Genomic DNA, 23,055 nt, shown 5'->3' with positions numbered 1-23,055 from the left:
AGTACCATAGATTTCAGCTACCTTCGGGCTTAAGTGAGATAATATGTGATAATATGTGAAAGCTGTATGAAAGGCTATGGTGAGCTGGTTTAAAACTTTGTTTCTATAATACAATGCACCCTGAATGCCAAAAAAGAAAAAAGAAAGAAAAACTCAAACATCTGAAATAGCCTGTTCATAAACTAAAGACTTATTGGCATTCCAAAGGTAATCATACAGTTTTGTAGAAGGATTAAACAACTAATGCTGCTAAACAATATAACTTAAATATAAGTCCTTGGGGCAAAATTTACCCTCTGTTTATTTTTGGCATATATGGTACTAAAAAGAATTATTTCCAAGAGCTGGTTAATTGTTGGTTTAAAAAAAAGTGTACAAACTAACCTTCTAAACAACAAACTCTTATTCCGGAAGGCAGTTAGCTTTTCATCATTCTTTCTGTCTAGGTAACATCCAAGGACAAACCCCATAGGCACAAGTATATGTACCCAGTGGTCACGAACAATCTGAATTACGTTCATCTTAAGTGCTAGGAAAAAAAAAAAAAAAGATTATCAGAAATATAACTGCCTTTGAAATATCTTGCAAAATTATATCTGACACAGGAAGGTAGCCCTGAATAGAAGAGATAGATGTTAAAAAGCATAAGAAGTCTCTTCAAATTTGCTTAGCATCAGAATGTAGTGATAAAATTAAAATCTACCTGATGACAATTATATAGGTGACAATGATCAGTATAAAAATTTCACTAAAATCAATTTATTAACTTTTTTCTAGCTCCACTAGTGATCTGAATAGTATAGCACAGAGGAATGGAGAGTATAAAACAATTCTACCTGCAAAAGCTGAATATTTGCACCCTCCTCCTATTTATTTAAAGCTTTTACACATGTGTAAAATATTTTCAGAGCCTCTTACAATGCTAAAACAAATATATTGTACTATTATGCCAAAAGCAGGATTCTTTAGTGAAGCTGTAATTACTGAAAATTATTTTTTCAATTAGCAGTAATTGTGACTCAGATAAACTCCACTAGCTACAATACTGCTACTGCAAAAAGCTAAAAACTAATTTTTGAAAGGAAAGGAGAGAAACTTTAAAAAAACAACTGCATTCAAAAAATGTCGTGGTAGATCTCAACATCAACGGTTTTCAAAAGACATGGACAGAGGGGAATTTACTTTTACAGAATGACTACTAGGTACCAGAGCCATCGTATAATCTTATATATATTTAACATGAAATAACTATTATTATTATTTTTTATAGACTAGAAAACAGCTTAACCTAAACAGGTATTAAGTACACAGCTGGAATTCAAAGTACACAGCTGGAATTCAAGCTCAGGTTTGTTCCAAAGCTCTATATCCCATTAGATTATAATACCTCTCTAAAAGACCTCTTGCTGAATTGATTATTTATGGTACTTAAGGACTTTTAAGTTCTAAGGGTTTCTAAAAGGTAGAGGCAGAATAGCACTAGCAGTCACCACACAGAAAATAAATTGGCCTTAATTCAATAAAAATATGGTTGAATTATCAGTTTCTGTAAAAATTTGTGCCTAAAGATGACATCAAAATACCTCTGCCTACACGTGAATCTAAGATGAGTAACTCATAGACAATGGCTGAGAAGGCATATAACAACACCCTGGTAAGATAAGAGAATACAGTATTGCCAACAAGAGTGCTCAGCACTAAACTGTGCTAGGGTTAAGAAGACTGGATTCCTGCCTCTCCTAAGACACTGGTTCTCACACAAGTGAGAGAATTCTCTATTTCTCTATTTCTCAAACTTCATCACTATTCAAAGGCACCAGGCTAGAAAATGGCCATGAAGTTAATAGTTGCACAATTACTTTATATTTAATAAAGTATAATTATTACAGACAGCGGGTCCTACTCTGAATATCACAGATTTGGAAAATTATGTAAAGTTAATGAGATATTTAAAATATATAACTTCCAGTTTAGTCATTAAAGTTTCAGTCTATTGCCTACAGTGGGAAATTTCAAACGTGACTGCGCATCAAAAGCATCTGGGGAGCCTTTATCAAAATACGGGGACGCCTGGGTGGCTCAGTCAGTTGAGCATCTGGCTCTTGGTCGTGATCTCATGGGTTGTGGGACTGGGGCAGAGGTCAGACTCCACACTTGATGGAAAGTTGGTTTCACGATTCTCTCTCTCTGCCCCTCCTCCCCCTCATGCTCCCATGCTCTCTCTAGTAAATAAATAAATCTTTAAAACAAACAAACAAAATAGGGACTCTTGGTCCTCTTTCCTGGTGGGGCCAGAAAAACCTATAGTTGAAAGAACTCACCTGCTGATTCGATGCAAATAGTTCTCAGCAAACTTATCTTATTTCCTGTTAGCACCCTGCCTTCCTTAAGTAACATTATTTGCATTTTGATACTAAAGCACTTTGTGAATCTGACCAAGTGCCCACCAAAGTGGCCACTTGTTTAATAAACTTGAGCTAGTCAAGTATAGGAATGACAATACATGCCTTTATCAACTACTCTAACTTTGAAAGCACAAAAACTGCAAAATACTAGACAATATGGGTCTCTGTAGATGTCAAGTGGTCATGTATTTGGTCACCTGTCCCCTCACAGGGTCCTCTAATTTCATAACAGGGGTCAAGCTTAACCTTCAGCTTGACCCTGAGGTGGGTCAGATACTATTTGTATTTTAACCAACCACATAAGTTTGCTTTATTGACTTGGTCCAAGACTGTTTTAAATAAGCTCATGGCCACCTCTGGGGCTAGAAGGCATTATTGTTGGCCAGTAGCTACTTTGATTTGGCTCTACTCTGAGAAGAGGTGAGATAAGCCCCAAGACTGGCTGTACCTAGGCTCTTACACACTCTCTACAAGTGAAGACTGACAGGAGGATTCTGTATATTCAAAATCCAGAGCTCAGTTCAGCCACCATGATTCCATCGCTAACAGGTAAATGACAAATCTTAGAACCAGAGGCATTTCATATTACACTGGTATAATCTATTTAATGGGGCTTTGGGAGCAGTCGCATTAAACATAATTTGTTCTCTGTATTTTAGTGAGTGGATCACCAGAGAGGACAAAGATTTATGGACCTAAGGATGATTTCCTGGAGAATGGATACGACTGGGGAATATAGACAGGCTCTGGTCATGAGCCCAAGATGATAAGGGGCTTTGTGTGATGGAGAGAGGGCAGTGAGGTCCTGGGAGAGGCTCCAGTGAAACAAGCCGAGGTTTGGATAAAGTGACATGCACATGGGTGCCCATGAGGACACTGTAACATATTAGTGTCTTCTTTTTTTCCTTTTTTCCGGGGGGGGGGGGGGGCGGGGAGCAAAGGGAGAAGGATTGAGTCTTCAGCAGGCTCCATGCCCAGCACAGAGCCTGATGTGGGGCACCACCCTACGACCCTGAGATCATGACCTGAACTGAAATCAAGAGTTGCGATTAACCGACTGAGCTGCCCAGGTGCCCCATTAGTGTCTTCTTTATAAGAAGACTCATGAAAAATCCTTATTTTACTTCAGAACTGAGACTTGCTATGGTGTTCCTAAGAAAAACTAGTTTTTATTTTATGGACTCAGGATCACATAACAGATGTAACCTAATCCTTTGTTACCAACATACCAAAATATGCTCCAAATGTCTTGCCTACTTCTAGAAAGAGCTGACTCTTCTAGCACTGTCAGGTACAGTTCTTACTGCTTTTCACGACCACTAACTCATGCAACCATCACAAGACTGTGTGTGTATTCACTAACGTCCCCAAAGTAGTAGGCAAGTTTTCTTTTCAGATGAGGAAATCCAGGGACAATCGATTTCACTTAGGGTCATAGATGCAGTCAAGTGGCAGAACCAGGATCAACACTCGGGAAGCCTGGCTTCTTGGTCCAAGCTATTTGTGTCATTGTCTGGTAAGGTAACTCTACAGATAAACATTCAGCCTGACCTCGCTCAGCGTTATCTTGTATTTCTCGACATAACTTTTTCTACCGGATTTCCCCCGCCTAACCTCTAAAAAGAAAACTGCATCTGCTGCGTATTCTGGTAATCCAATTCACGTCGTAAAACACAGGCGCATAGATGTCTCAAAAACTAAGGCCTAATCTCTCACTGGTCCCCACAGCATTCTAGATCGTCCCTAGACGCTGGCCTCCCCGAGGTCTGGACTGTGCCTAAATAAGCCGCACAGCCTGGAACCCAAGGACGAGCGAAATGTGACGTCTTGTAAAAGTCACGTGACGTGTGTGTACGGGACGGTCGGCCCGAGAGGGTCTGCGACTTGGAAGAGGAGGCTGGTCTCCCCTCCTGGGCAACCGGCACCGGAGCGCTGCGACCTGGACCGTTCCGTGATGCTCGCGGAGCCGCAGCGCCGTCGCTCCTTCAGCTGCCCTAGGAGCGTGATCCCGGCCTGTTTCCTGTCCAGCCCGGGCAGGGGCGGTCACCGGGTGATCTCCAGAGACCTTTTCCAATAACGACTGCCTCCCGCCGCCCTTTCCAAAAGCCGCCAGGCGAGAGACGTGAGCCCCTCTGTCCACGGGAAGAAGCCGCCCTCGCCCTCGCCCTCGCCCTCGCCCTCTCCCTCGCCCTCTCCCTCGCCCTCGCCCTCGCCCTTGCCCTCGCCCTCTCCCTCGCCCTCGCCCGGCCCCGCCGCTCGCGAGCCCCGGGAAGGCCCGGGCCACCCCTCGCCTGCACACACCGCCGCCGAGGCCTTTCCCGGAGCGGGAATCTCCCCTCCCGCAGCACGGGGGCCGCACACCCACCTGCAGCCCGGGGAGCTCCAACGACCCCGCGACCAAGGGCAGCGGCGAGCCCAGCCACCGGCGCGGGCGGAAGCCGCGGCCTTGGGACGTGCCATTCGCCGCGCCCGCGCAGAGAGGGGTGGCGCTGGGAAACCACACCATTTCTTCCTTTGGAAGCCCGACTCTCTTCGTGCTTATTTCAGCCCTCGCGCATTGCAAATTACTTAAAAGTGAAACTTCTGCCCCAGGTGACGAGACTTGCTGGCGTAAGCTCCGTCCCCTTCCCGCAGCCTCGCCCCCACCTCCCCCCGCAGATGGTATCGCCCCGGGCCTTCCCCGCCTCAGCGGCTCGCCTCCAGTTTCAAAATGGCGGCCGCCATCGGGGGGCCTCCGCGGGCTGCGCGTCGCGGGTGCTACTGAGCCAGCCCCCGCCCTGCTCTCCCTGGAACCTGGATTCGACCAGGAGTTGGGAAGGGCGGTGGACGGCGCTGGAGGAGGACTGACGAGGCAAGTGAGGGCGGAGGGAGGAAAGGAGTGAGCCCGCGGCTGGGGGGGGGGGGCGCGCCCGCGGCTCCTGGGGAGACCCCGACCGCCCCCGGGGGTCCGAGGCTGCGCTGCGGACGTGCCCCCGGGCTTCGGGCGCCACCGCCACCGCCACCGGCACCGCCACCGGCACCGCCACCGGCACCGCCGCGGCCGCGCCTGGCGAGGGGGAGGAGTGCTTTCCCCGAGGGCCTGCGGCTCCGGGTCTTGGAAGCGGCCCGTACGACCCCTCCTGAGTTCTCCTTCCCTCTTTTTTGCCGTTTCCCGGGGAGCTTTCAGGGTCTGGCCGCCGCGGGAGTGAAGCCGATGCCAGCGCTGGCGCCTTTTGGCCTCGCGGTTGCCATGTTTCGCGCTTCCTCGCGTCGGGGGTCTCCACCACGAGGCTGCTAAGCGCTGGGCACACACGCAGCAGGCGCCCCTTCGTGGTCGGTCGACCCCGGGGACCTTTTAGGATATCACAGGCTCTGTCTCGGCCTTCCGCCGCTGTGCTCCCCGGGCCCGCGCTCCGGCCCGGGCTCCCAGGGCCCGGTTTTACGCGCCGCGAAGTAAACGGGAGACCGGACTAGCCTCGAGCCGTGCACCTCCGGCCTCCGGTCACCGGCTGAGCCCGAGTCACTAGTTGCCCATCCCCTGATTTTTTGTCTCACCACCCCTGTGATTTTTGTAGGGAAACCGCCTTTTGTTTTTGTTTTTTTGTTTTGTTTTTGTTTTTGTTTTTTTTTTGTTTTGTTGTACTTCGTGCGCTCGAGGGCCAAAGCGGATTCCCTCGTTTTCCTTCGGATTTTGCATAGTTCCCTTTAGCCGCCGCCAACAGGCAAGGCCATTATTGAGAGAGCAAGTAGCCAGCCGCGGGAGGTGACTGAGATGAAACGGCATCCGTCAGCAGGGAATGGACCGTCTGGTGGGGGTTCATGCTTTAAGCACGCGTGTAGGTCGCGGCAGTGCTGTGCTTGATATTGGTGATACAACCCGTGACCTATACATTCAGCATCCCTTGAACGAATACTCTTGGTTCCCAGTTTATGCTAGATGGGAAAAAAAAAAAAAAAAAAACAAAAACAAAAACCCAGAACCTCCCGAGGCCACCAGAAAAGTTCATAAAGGAGTAAATGTTTGAGCTGGGTGTTGAAGGGTCAAAAGGAATTTACTAGGCTCAGGGGAAGGTCGTTCCTGGACGCTGAGACTTGAGCGGTTCTGACCTACTGAGGAAGAGTGGGAAGGTTAATGTGCTTGAGCCTGTAGCGCACGGTTAGGTGGTGAAGGAAGAGGGAGGTTGAGAGCAACTTGGGAAGGACCTTGATTTCCAACGAAGGAGTTTAGATTTTATTTGTTGGAAGGTGCATACTTTGCACAAGCAAAGGGCAAGAATATATTTGTTCTTCTAGGGTGGCCTCTGACAGCTGTATGAAGAATCAGCTTGGAATAGGAAAACTAGGTAAGAGGAAATTGTAGACATGTGAAGTAAGCTGATGATTGTCTCCGTTGAAATAGGGGAGTAGAAGATGTGAAAGACTTTTCTGAAATGTCATAGGATTTGACTGGTGGCAGCAGTTTGCCAGGAGGAGGTGACTCCAGAGTTTTGGTCCGAGAGACTAAATGGTTGGTGATGACCATTAAAATCAAGCGTCAGATACGTGCACAGAAATAAAATGATGCCAGCCTGCCCTCTAAGCAGTGGTAGAGCACAGAGCTCTACAGTACAAAGCATTGATTTTAGATTCTGTATTTGTGCTATTGCAATAGCCACAAGTTCTGTATAGTTGTTGGGCACTTGAAATTGTGGTTAGATTGAATCGAGATGTGCTGTAAATATAAAATACGCACCGGGTTTCACTTGGTATGAAAAACAATGTAAAATATCTCTATTAATAGTGGTTACATACTGAAATGGTGATATTTTGAATATGTTGGGTTAAATAAATATATTAAAATTAGTTTTGCGGGTAAAACTTCAATGCGGATATGAGAAAATTTTTGATTATATCTGGCTTGTGTTATATTTCTGTTGGGCAGAGCCCACGTAGTCTAGACAGATGATAGAGGAATTTGTAAGGAGGTGCAATTTGAGCTGAACCTTGAGACAGTGGTGAGCAGTGATGTGAGGACAGCTGGCTGGGCCCTCCATTGCCGGTTAAGGCATTCAGGTTTTTTGTTTTGTCTGTCAAGTAGTCAGAAGCCTTCAGAGATTTCTGGGCAAAGGATAATAATGTACAGGGGGTGTCTCTGAAGATTAATCTGGCAGCAATGTTTAGGTTGAGATGAAGAGAGGAAAGCCTGGAGGCAGAGAATCAGAGAAACCCAAATATAAGCAGGTCATTACGAGGTCCTGCTTTAAGATACTGGTGGTAGGAAGGGAAAAGGAATGGTACACATGCAAGGCATTCTGAGGAAAAAATAATCAGGAATGGTAACAGACTATTCAAGAAAAAGTAAAGGAAGGAATCCAAAGTAGAGTTTCAAGCCTTGGTTACTTAGATAAGGACTAATAGTGAATTCATGTCCTAAAGTTATAAAGTACATTTGAGGCTAAAAGAATTTAATCTCAAAATAGACCAGCAAATTGGAAGGAGGAAGTGGTCTGCTAAATGCTCTTCCTTTTTATCTCCTCGCTTTCTGTATCTCATTGAGTCAATCATACACACCGGCTAATTTTCCTAAAATATGGAATTTCCTGTATTATGTCATCTTTACTTGGTAATGGATCCTAAAATATTTCTTTGTTGCCTGACGATCTAGGTCCAGAGTCCAAGACCTTCCGTTATCTGGCCCCTTTCTAGTCATTAGGCCTTTTCTTTGATTTTTGCTTATATGAAAGTGTGCCCACCTGATTTTTCCTACTAAAATTGTAAGTTTTTATGTGCCTTTGATCATATTATTCTCCTGTTTTGAATACCTTCCTTTTTGTCTCTTTTACTCATGTCTTCCTAATCCATGAGAGGTATTTTAAGATCCCACCTCTTGTGATTCTCGATAACATAAGCTAATGTCAGTTTTTAAAATTCTGTATGCTAACCTGCAGATTTTAGCTCGTGATTATGACCAATTTGGTACATTTTGTCTTTTATTATTCCTTTTTATTATATTTGTTTTATGTAAGTTTCAGCTTCCTAAAATGATGACAAGTTTCATTTTTTAAAAAGGACCATTTATTATACTACTTCCCGATGCTCATGGTGTTCATCTTAGGGCAAGACATAGAAGTTAATCACCATAATTAAAAACAGAAGTAAGTCTGTTATACCATATTCATCAGATTCTCATTTCTTTATTTTTTAGATCTATAAAGAACTCCTCCCTTGAATTCATGGTATTTCATCCTGCATACAGCTGAGATATCAGTAAGTAATGAACGTGTCTAACGAAGCTACAGTTTTATTATGTTTGAGCAATTGTATTAAAAATATGTATTCACCTGTTGAAATTTGGGTATGTCTGCAAAATATTTTGATATGAACTCATTTACTTCTGTCTGCAAGATATTTTGTATTTTCATTTCATAATCTAAATAAAGTGGAAATTAAGGTGGATTTGAGTAGAACAGAGTCTCTCTTAGGCCATTAATATTAATTATGGTATATCTTTGTACTTCTCATACCTTACAAATAGGAACATGCTAAGTCAATATGTTTTTAATTTTAATTTAAGTTGTTTCACCAGTTTTTGTGTGTGTGTGTTTTTTTTTTTTTAAGATTTTATTTATGTATTCATGAGAGACATAGACAGAGAGGCAGAGACACAGGCAGAGGGAGAAGCAGGCTCCATGCAGGGAGCCCCATGTGGGACTTGATCCCAGGACCCCGGGGTCACGTCCTGAGCCAAAGGCAGATAGATGCTCCACCTCTGAGCTACCCAGACATCCTGACAAGGCCTAGTTTTCCATGGATTCCATAATCTAGTGCCAGGGTGAGGAGGAGGTGGCTAAAGCAAGTAAAGAAAGAGCAGGTATAGAGAGCAGTGAGTATTTTGAGGTAAATAGAGTGATGTCACAGGGTGTAACTGAGATAGAGAAGGATTTTAGGATTGTTAGAAAACCATCTCACAGATTGAATTTGAGGCAGGGAAAATATACCAGCTAGTTAGAGCTCTTCGTGACTATGGAAATAGAAGGCAATTAGAATGAAGGTAAAAATGTAGCACTTACTGATAGTTTGGATGTGGGACACAAAGTAAAGAAAGGACTCAAGGATGATGCCATCTGAGATCAGAAGATACTTTTAGCTGTGGAACTGGTGAGATTACCTAGAAAGAAAAAAAGAAGTCCCGTTGAAGAGCACTGCTTTTCAAGTACCTAGCAAAGGAGATTGGGGAGTGGCCACTTAGAAACAAGGAAAAAAAAAAAGAGAGAGAGGAGAGAGAGAGGAAAAGAAAGAAAGAAAGAAAGAAAGGAAAGAAAGAAAGAGAAAGAAAACCAGGAGAGAGGGTATACTCAGAAGCTTAGAGGCAGGAGAGCATTTAAAGTGGTCCAGATGAGGCTAGAGAAATAAATGCCCATTGGGTTAAATTGCATAGAGGTTGGTCAGTGACCTTGATGAAAGCACTTCTGGTGAGCCAGTTAGAGAAAGATGACATCTTTAGGAGTCTGAATGTGAGGCGAGAAAGTGGAGACAGGTTTGTGGACAAATATTCTGAGACCTGCTGTGAAAGGGGAACGTTAGAAAAGATGAGGTATTTGCCAGGGGTTGTAGAATTAAGAGAGGATTCTTTTAAATTGTGAAATTCTGGAGTATCTGTGTATGCTAATAGGAGTGGTACAGGGAAAAGAGGGAATGACTGGGAAGGTTCAGTCCTCTAGAAGGTAAAAAATGAGAATGGGATCCAGATTACTCATGGAGATTGGCTTTGGACGAGAGCAGGGCTCTTGATTCCATGTAACAGGTGACACAACAAACAGTGTATATGCAGATACATTAGTAGAGTTGCTATTGGAAAATGAGTTACTGTCTGATGACTTTTTTTCCTAATTGAAGAATGAATGAGGTGAGATTATCAGCTGAGAGTAGGGTAGAGGGAGTGGTGCATGAGCAGAGAAGAGGTGATGTGAAATCACAGTCTCAGAAATAGTCAACCTAATACAAAAACTCAGATTGATAGGTAGTACTTAGCACCCGTTTGAGAGAGAGAGAGATATCTATATATCTATATCTAATTTTTCCATTTGAGATCTCTGACCGTGAATTTTAAGAGCAAATAGCACAGTTGTGGGATTGTTCCTTCCTCCTCCCCTCACAACATTCAGTTTCTGGAATAGGCAAAGCAAAGGATTAGAGTCAGGGTTAGGGTTTTGCCAGGCTGGTACAAGGAAGCATTAGAGCAGCCAGATTTTTTCTTTTTTTTTTTAAGATTGTATTTATTCATGAGAGACACACAGAGAGAGAGGCAGAGACAGGCAGAGGCAGGGGGAGAAGCAGGCTTCCTGCCAGGAGCCCGATGTGGGACTCAATCCCAGGACTCTGGGATCACACTCAGGACCCTGGGATCACACCCTGAGCCAAAGGCAGATGCTCAACCACTGAGCCACCCAGGAGCCCCTGGCCACCATACTTGATAGTGTTTGCAAGATACTTCTGATGGATTGTGGATCAATGGGAAGGACATGAATGGAGACAGGAGGGCGTGAAAGAGCCATTGGTTGATTAGAGATTCTGTGAGGCTGAAGGGTTTTTGCAGTGGAATAAGCAAGGTGGGAGTAAGAGCATGAGATCCCAGGAGGGGAACATTGAGAAATGGTGCAGCTCAGGGGTGATAAGGTCCAGGGCATAACCACAGTGGTGGGGGCTGAAATGAAACGAGGTTTTTGGAGTTGAGAATGTTAGGGGACTAGAGTCAGTAGTGAATTTACTGAGGAAGATGGAGTCAGGAATTAAAGTCTCTGTGAATGAAGTCACCATGAATGAGATGCCAGCAGTGAGGAGGAAATTGGGAAGGCTCATGGTGAACCAGCTGGGAAGGATTGGAGTGTTTGAAGGAAGAAGGAGAAGACGTGGTTTGGAAGCTGCAGTGAGGAGCAGGGAACACTTACTTCCTGCTTTGGAGGTATAGGGAGTATAAGGAAAAAACTCCTTGAGAAGGCTCAGGAGAAAGTTTCTGTGAATATTACCAGGTGAAGAGAACCTTCAGGGAAGAGGTGCAGTTACATGTGGGGGTAAGCAGCATAGGCCCAGAGGGCACACTGGGAGGTCTTGGGAGGGTTAGAGAGTAGGGGATTGGATCCGACTTGTAGATGTGCATGTCATGAAAATGGGTACCCCAGGAGTCCTGGGCCTCTGGCTATGACTGGGGAGAAAAGGATGGGAGATATGATGGGATTGGTCTCCGGACAGCCTGTCACCAAATATGACAGTTCACTTGAGTTTGTTGATAGGATCTGGGGCAACTGGTAAGAGGTTATCAAGTTATCAAGTATGCATGACCTCTCCTACTTGCGTAGTTGGCCAGGGAAGGCTAATTTACGTCAAGGAGCTGAGATCTGAAATGTTGCTGTGGAGCTCTACTTTGCTGATGAATGTTTTTGTAACATCTATTTATAATAGCATGAAATTCTAGGTTTTAAATTCCAGTAGATGTGTTCATGTTCTATCTTCTTGAAATGTAAACAGTAGGCATCCTAACATAAATTCCATCAGGTAGATATTGAGTGTTCTGTCTTTTTGAAATGTAAACAGTAGGTATCCCAACATAAATTCCATCAGATAGATATTGAGCACCTACTGTGTATCAGGTTCTCTTTTAGGAACTGCAAACAAAAGATACTATTTATATTTTTAGTTGCTTACTTTCCAGTGCAAGTGTTTTTTAATATTCAACCCCTGAAAAGTATGTGGGTTTCTTTGTGTATGTGCGCCTTGTTTGCTTTTTGAAGACCAAAGGGAGAATAAACAGTCCCTGGCTTTTTATCAGATTCTTAAGGGGGTCTATTTATTTAAGGACCACTGGTCTAATAGGAGAGAGAGACATAAAAACTACTCATTGTAATGCAGTGAAATTATTGCCATCACAGAGCCAAATAAAGGAAGCACAAATTCACTTTGAAGGAGGAGTTCATCAATTCATTACACATTTATTTACTGACGAACTTTGTAGTCTCTATTTACACATTATTTGAAATCTTCCAGCATTCTTTTTATGTGCATAATTGTTTTTAAAGATTTATTTATTTATTTTAGAGAGGTGGGGGGAGAACATGCATGGAGGGGATAGAGAGGAGCAGAGGGAAAGTCTGCATCCAGCACAAAGCCCGACTCAGGGCTGTCTGAAGATGCCCAGATCACGACCTGAGCTGACACAAAGAATCGGATGCTTAACCGACTGTGCCAAGGAACCCTTTTTATGTATGTTATTAATATTCATGTTTATAGGCTGGGACACATAAGTGAGGAAAAGTTAGTCAATTGCATACAACCACATAGTAGTAGTTTCAAATCTGAAACAGTCTGATTCTAAAGTCTATTGCTTTTCATTAAGCCACACTGCGGAGCCTCTGAAGGACACAATGTAAACACGATCATGTTTGTACTTTCAAACTTAGCAATGATGGAAATAGGTCTTTAAAGTGTTTGCTTTCTATGTTTATAGAATGTTTACCCACTTAGAAATTTAATATAATGTTAATTTGTCCATTATATTTTATATTTGTTAGGCTACGGTGTATGCTTAATTATATTTTTGTTTCTTTTGAAAGGACTTTTTGGATTGATTTTGGACTGAAAATGACATCTATTATCAAATTAACTACCCTCTCTGGGGTTCAAGAAGAGTCTGCTCTTTGCTATCTTCTGCAAGTTGATGAGTTTAGATTTCTGTTGGACTGTGGCTGGGATGAGCACTTTTCTATGGATATTATAGATTCCCTGAGGAAGTAAGTTACTTTTCATATTTCTAAACTTCCATTAAACCAACTTCTCTTTTCTACACTATAATACTATTTTAATATTATGCACTGTTTGCTTTCTACTTTGATTTATAGTAAAAGACTTAGTTTTACTATGCCAAAGAACCAGACTGACCGTTTTCATTTGTAAAGTTTTGATTGCATTATGAGCTCTGTTTATTGAAATTCAGTAAAATATTGTTACTTGGCTAATGGGTATCAGTAGAGATTTTTGCACTTTAGTTTTAGAGAAGAATAAGCATATAAGAATTTGAAGAGAAGAAAAACCTTCATATGGAAGGTCTGCCATCAGATCACATTAGCTTACTTTCTATGTGTTTTGATCCTCCATATTGAGTTTTGGTGCCCAGAATAACAACCACAGGATACGAAAGAATACAAATCCATCAAAGAAAAATTCAGTTATGCTTGCAGTACTGTACTAATTGTGGAAGGAAAGAGCACTTAAATATTTAAAAACTTAGAATTTATAGCAAAATATGTTTTTTCTAATTTCTTCAGGCAGTGAGAGCATGCTTTATTAATTGAAGTTTCACTATAGTGAATGTGCTGCCTGTCACCATGCTAAAAAGCAGAGGCAAAAATCCATAATAAATACATGGCCATTTAAATATCCTCTCCTTAGCAATTTCTGAAATTTCAAGTTGAATTCTTGAAGTTTAATTAATAGTACATAAAATAGGCATCCAGATTCATCTTATGTATGGCATCTACTGGTTCTCTTTTTCTTTTTTCTTTTTTCTTTTTTTTTAAATGTGCATAGACATCATCTATTATGTACAACACATACCATACTTCTCATATCTGTGCAGGATGGGGCAGTAACTGATATTGATAGGTATCATAATGTTAGCTCTTTTGCTCTTTCACCCCAGCCTAGTCATTACTCTTAAAACCAAGATTGGAGGAATTGAGAAAGCATTTTGATCGTGTTCTCCTATCGTGTTCTCCTAGGCATGTTCACCAAATTGATGCAGTACTGTTGTCTCACCCTGATCCTCTGCATCTTGGTGCCCTCCCGTACGCCGTCGGAAAGCTGGGTCTGAACTGTGCTATCTACGCAACCATTCCGGTTTATAAAATGGGACAGATGTTCATGTATGATCTTTACCAGGTAACTCAAGCAATTAAAAAATGCTTTTTACACTCCTGCAGTGATCATTTTTAACCTTTGGTTTGTGTTCTTCTTTTAGTCTCGACACAATACAGAAGACTTTACACTCTTTACATTAGATGATGTGGATGCAGCCTTTGATAAGATACAGCAGTTAAAATTCTCTCAGATTGTGAATTTGAAAGGTAAAAAATGTTTCCAATAGTAAGTAATTGTACTAATAGGGTTTAACCTACTTTGAAAAGTACAAGGGAAATTTGTAGTAAAAGACAACAGGAAAAAAAAAAAAGACAACAGGTACTGTGGTCTGAAAAAGAAAAAATGAGCATATTCTGATATGGAACTCTGAACTTTTTTCCCAAGTCATTTGGATTTTAAAATATTCCAGACTAAATACTAATACAATGTTAATAGCTCAAGCCTTTTCACATTTAACTTAGAAAAGACTTGTTTTGTGTTTATTGTGTATGATGCCCAAAGATGTAATGTGGCCAGGTCCTCCTTTTAGGAGTTCACAGGTTGAGAGGTTTAGGTGATAAATTATAGTGATTGAAGTCTTGAAGGTAATGTAATGCCCTGGCAGTGTAGTAGAATATAACTGAATTCTAGAATTAGAAATTAAGGAGTTTATTATTTAATTAAGTCAAGAAGTACTCTGTTAAGTATATATTTCCCATCTTCTCGGAGAGAGCGGTATTAAATATGATGCCTTGTGTTGAAATCAAGAAAATGGTGCCACAGTGGACTCTGATGATTTAGCCAAGAAATAATGTCACAACAGTTTAGCTTGTACTTAATTTTTCTATAGGATAAATTTTTTTACCATGAGATTTGAATTTTTACTCTGTCAGTTTAGAGGTTAGCAAAAATGGAAACATTTGATAATTGTGTGTATGGTATAAATATCCAAATTTATTGATTCATACTAAGTAATAGGATACTGGCTATTTTACTTTATTATTTTTTTCATTTTCATTTTATTTATTTGAGAGAGAGAGAAAGAGCACAAGCCAGGGGGGAGAGGCAGAGAGTGAGGAAGAAACAGATTTCCCACTGAGCACAGAGCCTGATAATATCCCAAGACCCCAGGATCATGACCTGAGCCAAAGGCAGACGCATAACTGACTGAGCCACCCAGGTTCCCTGGGTACTGGCTTTCAAATCTAGTCTCTTTATATATTTCAGTTTATGAGCACAAATATGTCTGCAAGAATTCATAACAAAACAACATGAGTGTCTGTCTACAGTAAGGGAATGGAGTAGCTGGGGGGACAGAAGAGTGAGAGTTGCATTTTTACTATGTGCTTTTTTTACTTCGGGATTTGCATATATTAGCTATTAAAAAATAGTTTACAGATAAATAAGCTTTCTTTAGGCTTGTAAAAGAAATCTGAGTATTGTCACTATCTTATTAACATAGGTAAAGGACATGGCTTGTCTATCACACCTCTGCCAGCTGGTCATATGATAGGTGGAACAATATGGAAAATAGTCAAAGATGGAGAAGAAGAAATTGTTTACGCAGTTGACTTTAACCACAAGAGGGAGATGTAGGTATATCAAGACAAAAACTAATGGAAATGCAGTTGGTATTGTTTGATTCTTTGGAGGGAAAATTAAAGATCTTTTTTTAACCAGAAATCTAGAACTACTTAAAAGCCTCATAGTGACTGTTTTCAAAATAACTTAATTTTTTGCATTGTAGGGGAAAGTTTGATATAAGAGTTTGATATACATTTTAAAAGTTTGATTTAAAAGTTTGATATACATTTTACAAATTGACATGTAAGTATCCACTGTGTAGAACATATATCTCCCTTGGAGACGTAGCAAAGGAGATTAATTTTTGTATGTAAAATTATATTTTATATGCTACTTGACCTGCTATTTAAAGGAACTTTGTGGGTGGCTTTTGGGTTTTGTATTTTTTTTTTTTTTGAATGTTAGTGATTATATAAATAAGGTCAGATTCTTTTTAAAAGGGGACACAGTAGTTGTAACTTTATATACTGTATACTTCAAGTACTCACATCATTACTAGAAAATTGTTTTGATGTTTAGTTTCATAGAGGCTTCTTTTGTAATTTCTGTACATTAAGTTCATAGTTCTTTTGTATGAGGTTTTAGTAGGCTCAAGGTCTTGTATCTTATTCAGAAATATATAAGACTAATAAATTTTAGTCTCGTAATCATAGATGAATGAAGAAAACATGGATATTCAAGTAAATGGTATTCAAACATTTTGGGAAAAGATCAGTTTGTGTCTTTTTTTTACCAAATAAATTTCAGATGGATTAGAATTAAATAGAAAATGAAACAATACTGATGAGTCTAATTTCTGATATGAAAAAGATTTGTAAGTGTAAAGGCAATGGACCAACTTATAAAGGAAAACTGATAGATTTGATTACATACAAATTTAAAACATGAGAAACAATAAAGACAAAAAGAGTTGGGAAAATATTTGCAGCGTATTGGCTCAAGACTTACAAGTATAAGACCAAGTGTTAACCAATCAAAAAGATGCCAGATAGACAAAAGTTTATAAAAGTAAATTTAAATGGCAATTCTTTTTAAAATTAAATATCATTAAAATGATTTTTAAATAGTAGTATTTTTCTGGGAAATATTTAGTGAGTTGCTCATTCTGTCTGGTTGAACTTTTCTGGAAAAGGAAGAGCCTTTCTGGAAAAGGTTTAAATCTTTCTGGAAAGCCATTTAGCAAAATTATTGGAGTAAGTAATTTCTAGGAATATGTCCTAAAGAAACCATCAAGTGCAATTGAAGCTTTCTACAGAAATGTTCTTTGAAGTTACTTATGATGACAAGAAAAATAACCTTAAAAAGGGAAGTGATCAAATAAAATACACTGTAGGAGGTTTTTACAATTGTTAAAAAATAGGTTTAGAAATCAGTTTTAGTGTCATGGGAGAAAACCAGGCATAGAACTGAGTATATCAGTGTATACATGAGATGCCAGTTTTGTAAAATACATTCACATGTATATGCATAGAAAAATGTATTTGTATGCTTAAAAGGATGTATACTAAAATATTATATTGATTTCTCAGAGTGATGGTACCCTGGAAGATCTTAATCCCCCCCCCCTTTTTTTTTAATATACTAGATTCCTATTAATGAGCACGTGTCCTTTTGTAGTTGGAGAAGGAAAAATTTTACATGAAGTTGCTTATTTTTTAGGTGAGATAAACTATTGTTTATTTGAATTGATCTAAAATATTCCTCTTCATCTTTGTTATAGCCATTTAAATGGATGTTCCCTGGAAATGCTAAGCAGACCCTCCCTGCTTATCACAGATTCATTTAATGCTACGTATGTGCAGCCTAGGAGAAAACAGAGAGACGAGCAACTTCTGAGTACGTATTTCGTGATGTTCTCTGTGGAGGTACATGGTAGAATGAATTACTGTTTATTCTGTTTTGTGTTTATACTTTTCTTGTCATGAAAGATTGGTTAACTTTTTTTTTTTTTTCTTAAGAGAGGGACAGGCAGGGGAGGGGCAGAGGGAGAGAGAATCTTAAGCAGGCTCCCCACCCAGTGTGGAGCTCTATGTGGGGGCTTGATCGCACCACTCTGAGATCATGACCCGACCTGAAATCAAGAGTCAGGACACTTAACCAGCTGAGCCCCCCAGGCACCCCTAACTCTAATATTTTTGAAAAAAATATTACGTGACCATATCATTATTTTATACAAAAAGATGTTTTGGTTGGTGTGAATTTAGCTTTTGTCGGACAGGTATAAAGATTGACTTCTCCCTGTCATTTAGCACACAGCTAACTACCTGGCATTTACTGTATATGTCTAGGGAATGCCAGAATATACAGAGAGCTCAGAAAAATCTATTAGAACAACATTTACACTCTAACAGAAAAATGAGCAAAGGAGATACATGAGGGTGCAAATAGTCAACTGATCTTGGCGTTGAGTGCTTTAAATTCTAATCTAGTAGTGTCGGTTCTGAAGAGGAGCCTCTGGGCCATCCCTGGGTGCTTCTGTTCCAGCTACTTTACCTTCGATTCTTTTTTGATAAGCTGCATGAGATTTCAACAGGAAAAGTGGTTTTGACTTTTAAGCACGTCTGAAACCACTGCTTTCATCTATTTACTTTAAAAGCACAGTTGTGTACTATGTTGTATTAAGAAGGTATTCAGTTTTTATGTTTTCTTGTTTGTTTTTGCTACAGTTTTTTTTTTTTTTTTTTCAGATATTTCCAAGTAGACTTTAATGTAGAGCAAGGAAATCTACTCATAAAAATACTTTTGGGGATGACTGGGTAGCTCCGCGAGTTAAGTGTAGGTCGTTATCCCCAGGGTCCTGAGATCAAGCCCCGTGTCAGGCTTCTTCCTCTCCCTGCCGCTTTCCCTGCTTGTGTGTACTTGCATGCTCTCTCTCTGTCAAATAAATAAAATCTTTAAAAAAAAAATGAACATCTTAAAAAAAGATATTTTTATTGGAAGAGGGAATGTGATCTATATGTATATGTAAATATAAATATGGACTTTTGTGTGTATAAATTTGGGAATCATTTATAACAAAGTTATAAATAATTAGCCCCAGTGTACTATACCAATGTCATTTTCTCTCTCTCTCTCTCTTTCTTTTTTTTTTTTTAATGTTTTATTTATTCATGAAAGAAAGAGAGAGAAAGGCAGAGATACAGGCAGAGAGAGAAGCAGGCTCCCTGCAGGAAGCCTGATGTGAGACTCGATCCCAGAATCATGACCTGAGCCAAAGGCAGATGCTCAACCACTGAGCCACCTAACTGTCCCCAAATGTCATTTTCTATGTGTACTCTGGGTGAAGAGGGCTGGAGACCCTCTGTACTTTTCGGTGAAAGAAAATTGAGAATTAATGGCATTGTCTTTCACTCCTATGAAGATACCTTCACAGAATACAAAGTAGTTATAATAACCTGAATGGAATTTTAAAAATTGTGTATCCAAGGATGTCTGGGTGGCTCAGTGCATGATCCTGGGGTCCCAGGATCGAGTCCCACATCAAGCTCCCCGCAGGGAGTCTGCTTCTCCCTCTATATCTACCTCTCTCTATATATCTCTCATGAATAAATAAGTAAAATCTTTTAAAAAATAGAATTGTGTACCTTTCCTAATAATTGCTCATTTATAAATTAGTCTTTTTAAAAATATTTTATTTATTTATTCATAAGAGAGAGGCAGAGGACACAGAAGCAGGCTCCATGCAGGCTCCCCTGATGTGGGACTTGATCCTGGGTCTCCAGGATCGCGCCCTGGGCTGAAGGCGGCGCTAAACCGCTGAGCCACCCGGGCTGCTCCTAAATTATAGTCTTTATTCTGGAGATGAAGTCATCTTTAATTTTGCATCAAGGTATTGTTATGTTCTCCATGGATTTTACTTTCTTGTTTTCTAGCAAATGTCCTGGAAACACTTCGAGGTGATGGAAATGTATTAATAGCAGTGGACACTGCAGGCAGAGTTTTGGAACTTGCTCAACTTCTTGATCAGATCTGGAGAACTAAAGATGCAGGACTGGGTGTCTACTCACTGGCGCTCCTGAATAATGTCAGCTATAATGTGGTGGAGTTTTCTAAGTCCCAGGTTTGTCCTTGTTACATTTGTAATGCAGAAGTTTGCTGCAGAAATTGGGCTTTTGTGGAAAACAATGTTTTATTTGCCCTTTGGATTTCATTTTTCTGTTGAAGAGGTTGATGATGATGATAATGGTAATAAACCACTTGTTCTGTATGTTCACGTGGAATATTTAATTTAGTCCTTCTAGACCCTATGAAGTAGGTTCTGTTTTTGTCCCCATCTTACAGATTGGGCAAGTTACTTCTCCTTTAATGTCTGTTATCACAATCTGTAAAATGGAGACTAAAAATAGAGCCTACCTCATAGGATATAAATGTTAGAAACCATTTTTCTCTTCTTTTTAAATAGCTCTTTCCCTTGAAATAGGAATTTTGGGTAAGATTTATTTAGAACTTATACTCTGCTTTCTCCGTAAGATTTAGGGTGACTTATAACTGAAATATAATGCAAAATTGGATTTTTAGGGATGAGCTATTATGGGATGAGAGGATCTAATGGGGAACAGAACAGAGAATAAGTCCTGCTTATCAGAATGGTACAAGTTTAAACAACCCTTGGTTGGTTGGTGGTAAAGACTTAAAAGAAGGCAGAACATGAATTTCTAGACTTTGTGGAAGGCATTGAAGTTATAATCTAGTATTTTCTAATTATGATCATCCTTTCCCCTGTATTAGGTAGAATGGATGAGTGACAAATTGATGAGATGTTTTGAAGACAAAAGAAACAATCCATTTCAGTTTCGTCATCTCTCTTTATGTCATGGTCTTTCTGACTTGGCTCGAGTACCTAGCCCCAAAGTAGTACTCGCCAGCCAGCCTGACCTGGAATGTGGATTTTCAAGGGATCTCTTCATTCAATGGTGTCAGGACCCTAAAAATTCAATCATTCTAACTTACAGAACTACTCCTGGGACTTTAGCACGTTTCCTAATTGATAATCCTTCTGAAAAAATTACAGAAATAGAGGTAAGTTCTTGTGTGTGAACTGTATCTTAAACCTGTTTGGGGGTCAGTGACCAAAAATGAAACTTGAAATTGTTTCCAGATTTTTACCAGAGTAACTGTAGAGAGCCTTTAATAGCACAAATTTCAGAGTTTCTTAATTGGAAATTTGTGTTCTTTAACCCTCTGTGGTATCCTCTGGAACCGTGCCCAGAAGGTGTCATGGACTCTGAATTCTTAAATTTTTTTTTTAATTTTTTATTTAGTTATGATAGTCACAGAGAGAGAGAGAGGCAGAGACACAGGCAGAGGGAGAAGCAGGCTCCATGCACCGGAAGCCCAACGTGGGATTCGATCCCGGGTCTCCAGGATCGCGCCCTGGGCCAAAGGCAGGCGCCAAACCGCTGTGCCACCGAGGGATCCCTGGACTCTGAATTCTTAAAGCTCTCTTTGAAAAGTTCTTTTCACATCCTTTCCTTAATCTTCCTGTGGGCCTCTCAAGTAGATGCTCTTTTTTTCCTCTCTCTCACTTCAGGTACTTGGGGTGGGGTAGGTGTCCTTTTTCTGTTTTGCAGCTTTCAAGCCATTTCTCTTCCTTCTCTAGGTCATGCCATCAGACTTGACAATACACTGATCCCTTCTGACATTTACTGATCTCATAGTCATTCTCTGTCCTTCATTGGTGACTTTGACTCTGGTCTCTAGTCAGGACTGCATTCGTGATGACTCTGGCGTCCATAGGCGTGATCTGTCTGAGTCCTTGGCCCTCTCAGTTCCTTGATGCCTTATTTCTTAATGATCTTTTCCCCCATTCCACCTTAGCCATCCCTCCCCACAGATCATGCTGTCTACTCTTGTGGTCATACCTTCACCTTGTTACGGGTTACCTCTGAAGAGCTCTACCTCAGACATCCCACTCTGATCTGATAGCTGACCTCTAATGCTCCCATCCCAACAGTTCTTTGGTTCCATTGGGACTTTCATGTTGTGAACCTTGCCACTTTTACTATCCATCATCGCTCCAGCTTCTAGTCAGTGGTCCATCATTATTTTACAAACACTTTTAACTCTGTAACCCTCCTGTTGATTGTACTCACATGGCAAAGTGTTGACTCTAGTTAAACCATTTGTTTAACCATGCGTGAACCCAAGCAACCGTACATCACTAGTGTTAAACACACTACTGTGTGGACAGGTTGCCCTTCACATTTATGACATCACATCTTGGATGGGTACTCAGCACCAACCCAACATTCTGTAAGATACTCCTTTTCCTGCTCTCCAGTTGGGTAGCTTCCTTCCCTTCAAATATCCTACAGCCCTCACCCATAGCACATGAACTTGTTTGAAACCTGGCTGAGAAGTAGAAGTCAGACAAGAATCTCCTCATCTTCTCCCCACTAGATAGCCAAACTTGTTTCTGTATCCACATTTGCTGATTTTATCTCTTGTTAATGGGAGCAAGACAAGCAGCCAAATGATCAATATGCCAAAAGATCATTTTGCTTAATAACCAACCCATCGCATCTATTAATTTTCCAAAGCTAGTATCGTTAACTGTGAAGTCTGTAGTAGTTGATGCTGAATGGGCTGACAACTGCCAGAGTTGGGCATGGCTGTAGTTGACTGTTTTTTACTTTTCCTTCCTGGTAGCCATGTTAAGGAATGTTGTTAGAAGTGAGTGATAAGCATACCTTAGTCTTTAACTCTACTTAAGAAAAGGACAAAATCTCAAATACATTCATTATAAATACAGAATCGTTGAAGAAGGATTCCGAGCAACCATATCAAAATAAAACCTGTCCTTTGGGTTATTTAATAGCTTAAAAACACAGTTTTCTTTAAAAATTAAAAGAGCCAAGGAAAAAAATTTTAAAGAGCTCAGGACCACCTGGGTGGCTCAGTTGGTTAAACGGCCAGCTTTTTATTTCAAAGGTCATAATCTCAGGGTTGTGAGGTGGTGAGATGGAGTCCTGAGTTGGGCTCCTGTGCTCAGCAGTGAGTCTGCTTGAGATTCTCTCTCTCCCTCTGGCCTCCCTGCCCTGCCCAGTGCTGGTGTATGCTCGCTCACTCACACATGTGCTCTCTCCAAAATAAATAAATAGATCTTTAAGATAAAAATTAAAAGAGCTCTTTGAAATACTTGAAATAGTTTGATCAGGTATGAAATGCTGAATTTGAAAATAATAATTAGTAGAAATTCAATTAAGGCTGAAAGGCCATT

General features: G+C 40.7%; 1 protein-coding gene across 1 annotated transcript in view; it reads left to right on the top strand.

Annotated features, from left to right (window-relative positions):
• Positions 1–5,102: 5,102 nt before the first annotated feature.
• Positions 5,103–23,055, top strand: part of CPSF2 (cleavage and polyadenylation specific factor 2) — a 34,578-nt gene continuing 16,625 nt past the window's right edge. The window contains exons 1-9 of the mRNA XM_055333689.1: positions 5,103–5,256; positions 8,569–8,630; positions 12,971–13,147; positions 14,135–14,294; positions 14,374–14,479; positions 15,715–15,844; positions 17,557–17,672; positions 19,709–19,896; positions 20,565–20,855. Of these exons, the coding sequence (XP_055189664.1) occupies positions 12,999–13,147; positions 14,135–14,294; positions 14,374–14,479; positions 15,715–15,844; positions 17,557–17,672; positions 19,709–19,896; positions 20,565–20,855 (1,140 nt within the window). The 5' untranslated portion in view covers positions 5,103–5,256; positions 8,569–8,630; positions 12,971–12,998. The remainder of the gene's footprint in view (positions 5,257–8,568; positions 8,631–12,970; positions 13,148–14,134; positions 14,295–14,373; positions 14,480–15,714; positions 15,845–17,556; positions 17,673–19,708; positions 19,897–20,564; positions 20,856–23,055) is intronic.

Source organism: Nyctereutes procyonoides, unplaced genomic scaffold, assembly GCF_905146905.1.
Source record: "Nyctereutes procyonoides isolate TBG_1078 unplaced genomic scaffold, NYPRO_anot_genome, whole genome shotgun sequence".
Lineage (NCBI taxonomy): Eukaryota > Metazoa > Chordata > Mammalia > Carnivora > Canidae > Nyctereutes > Nyctereutes procyonoides.
This window is presented reverse-complemented; position numbering and strand designations above follow the sequence as displayed.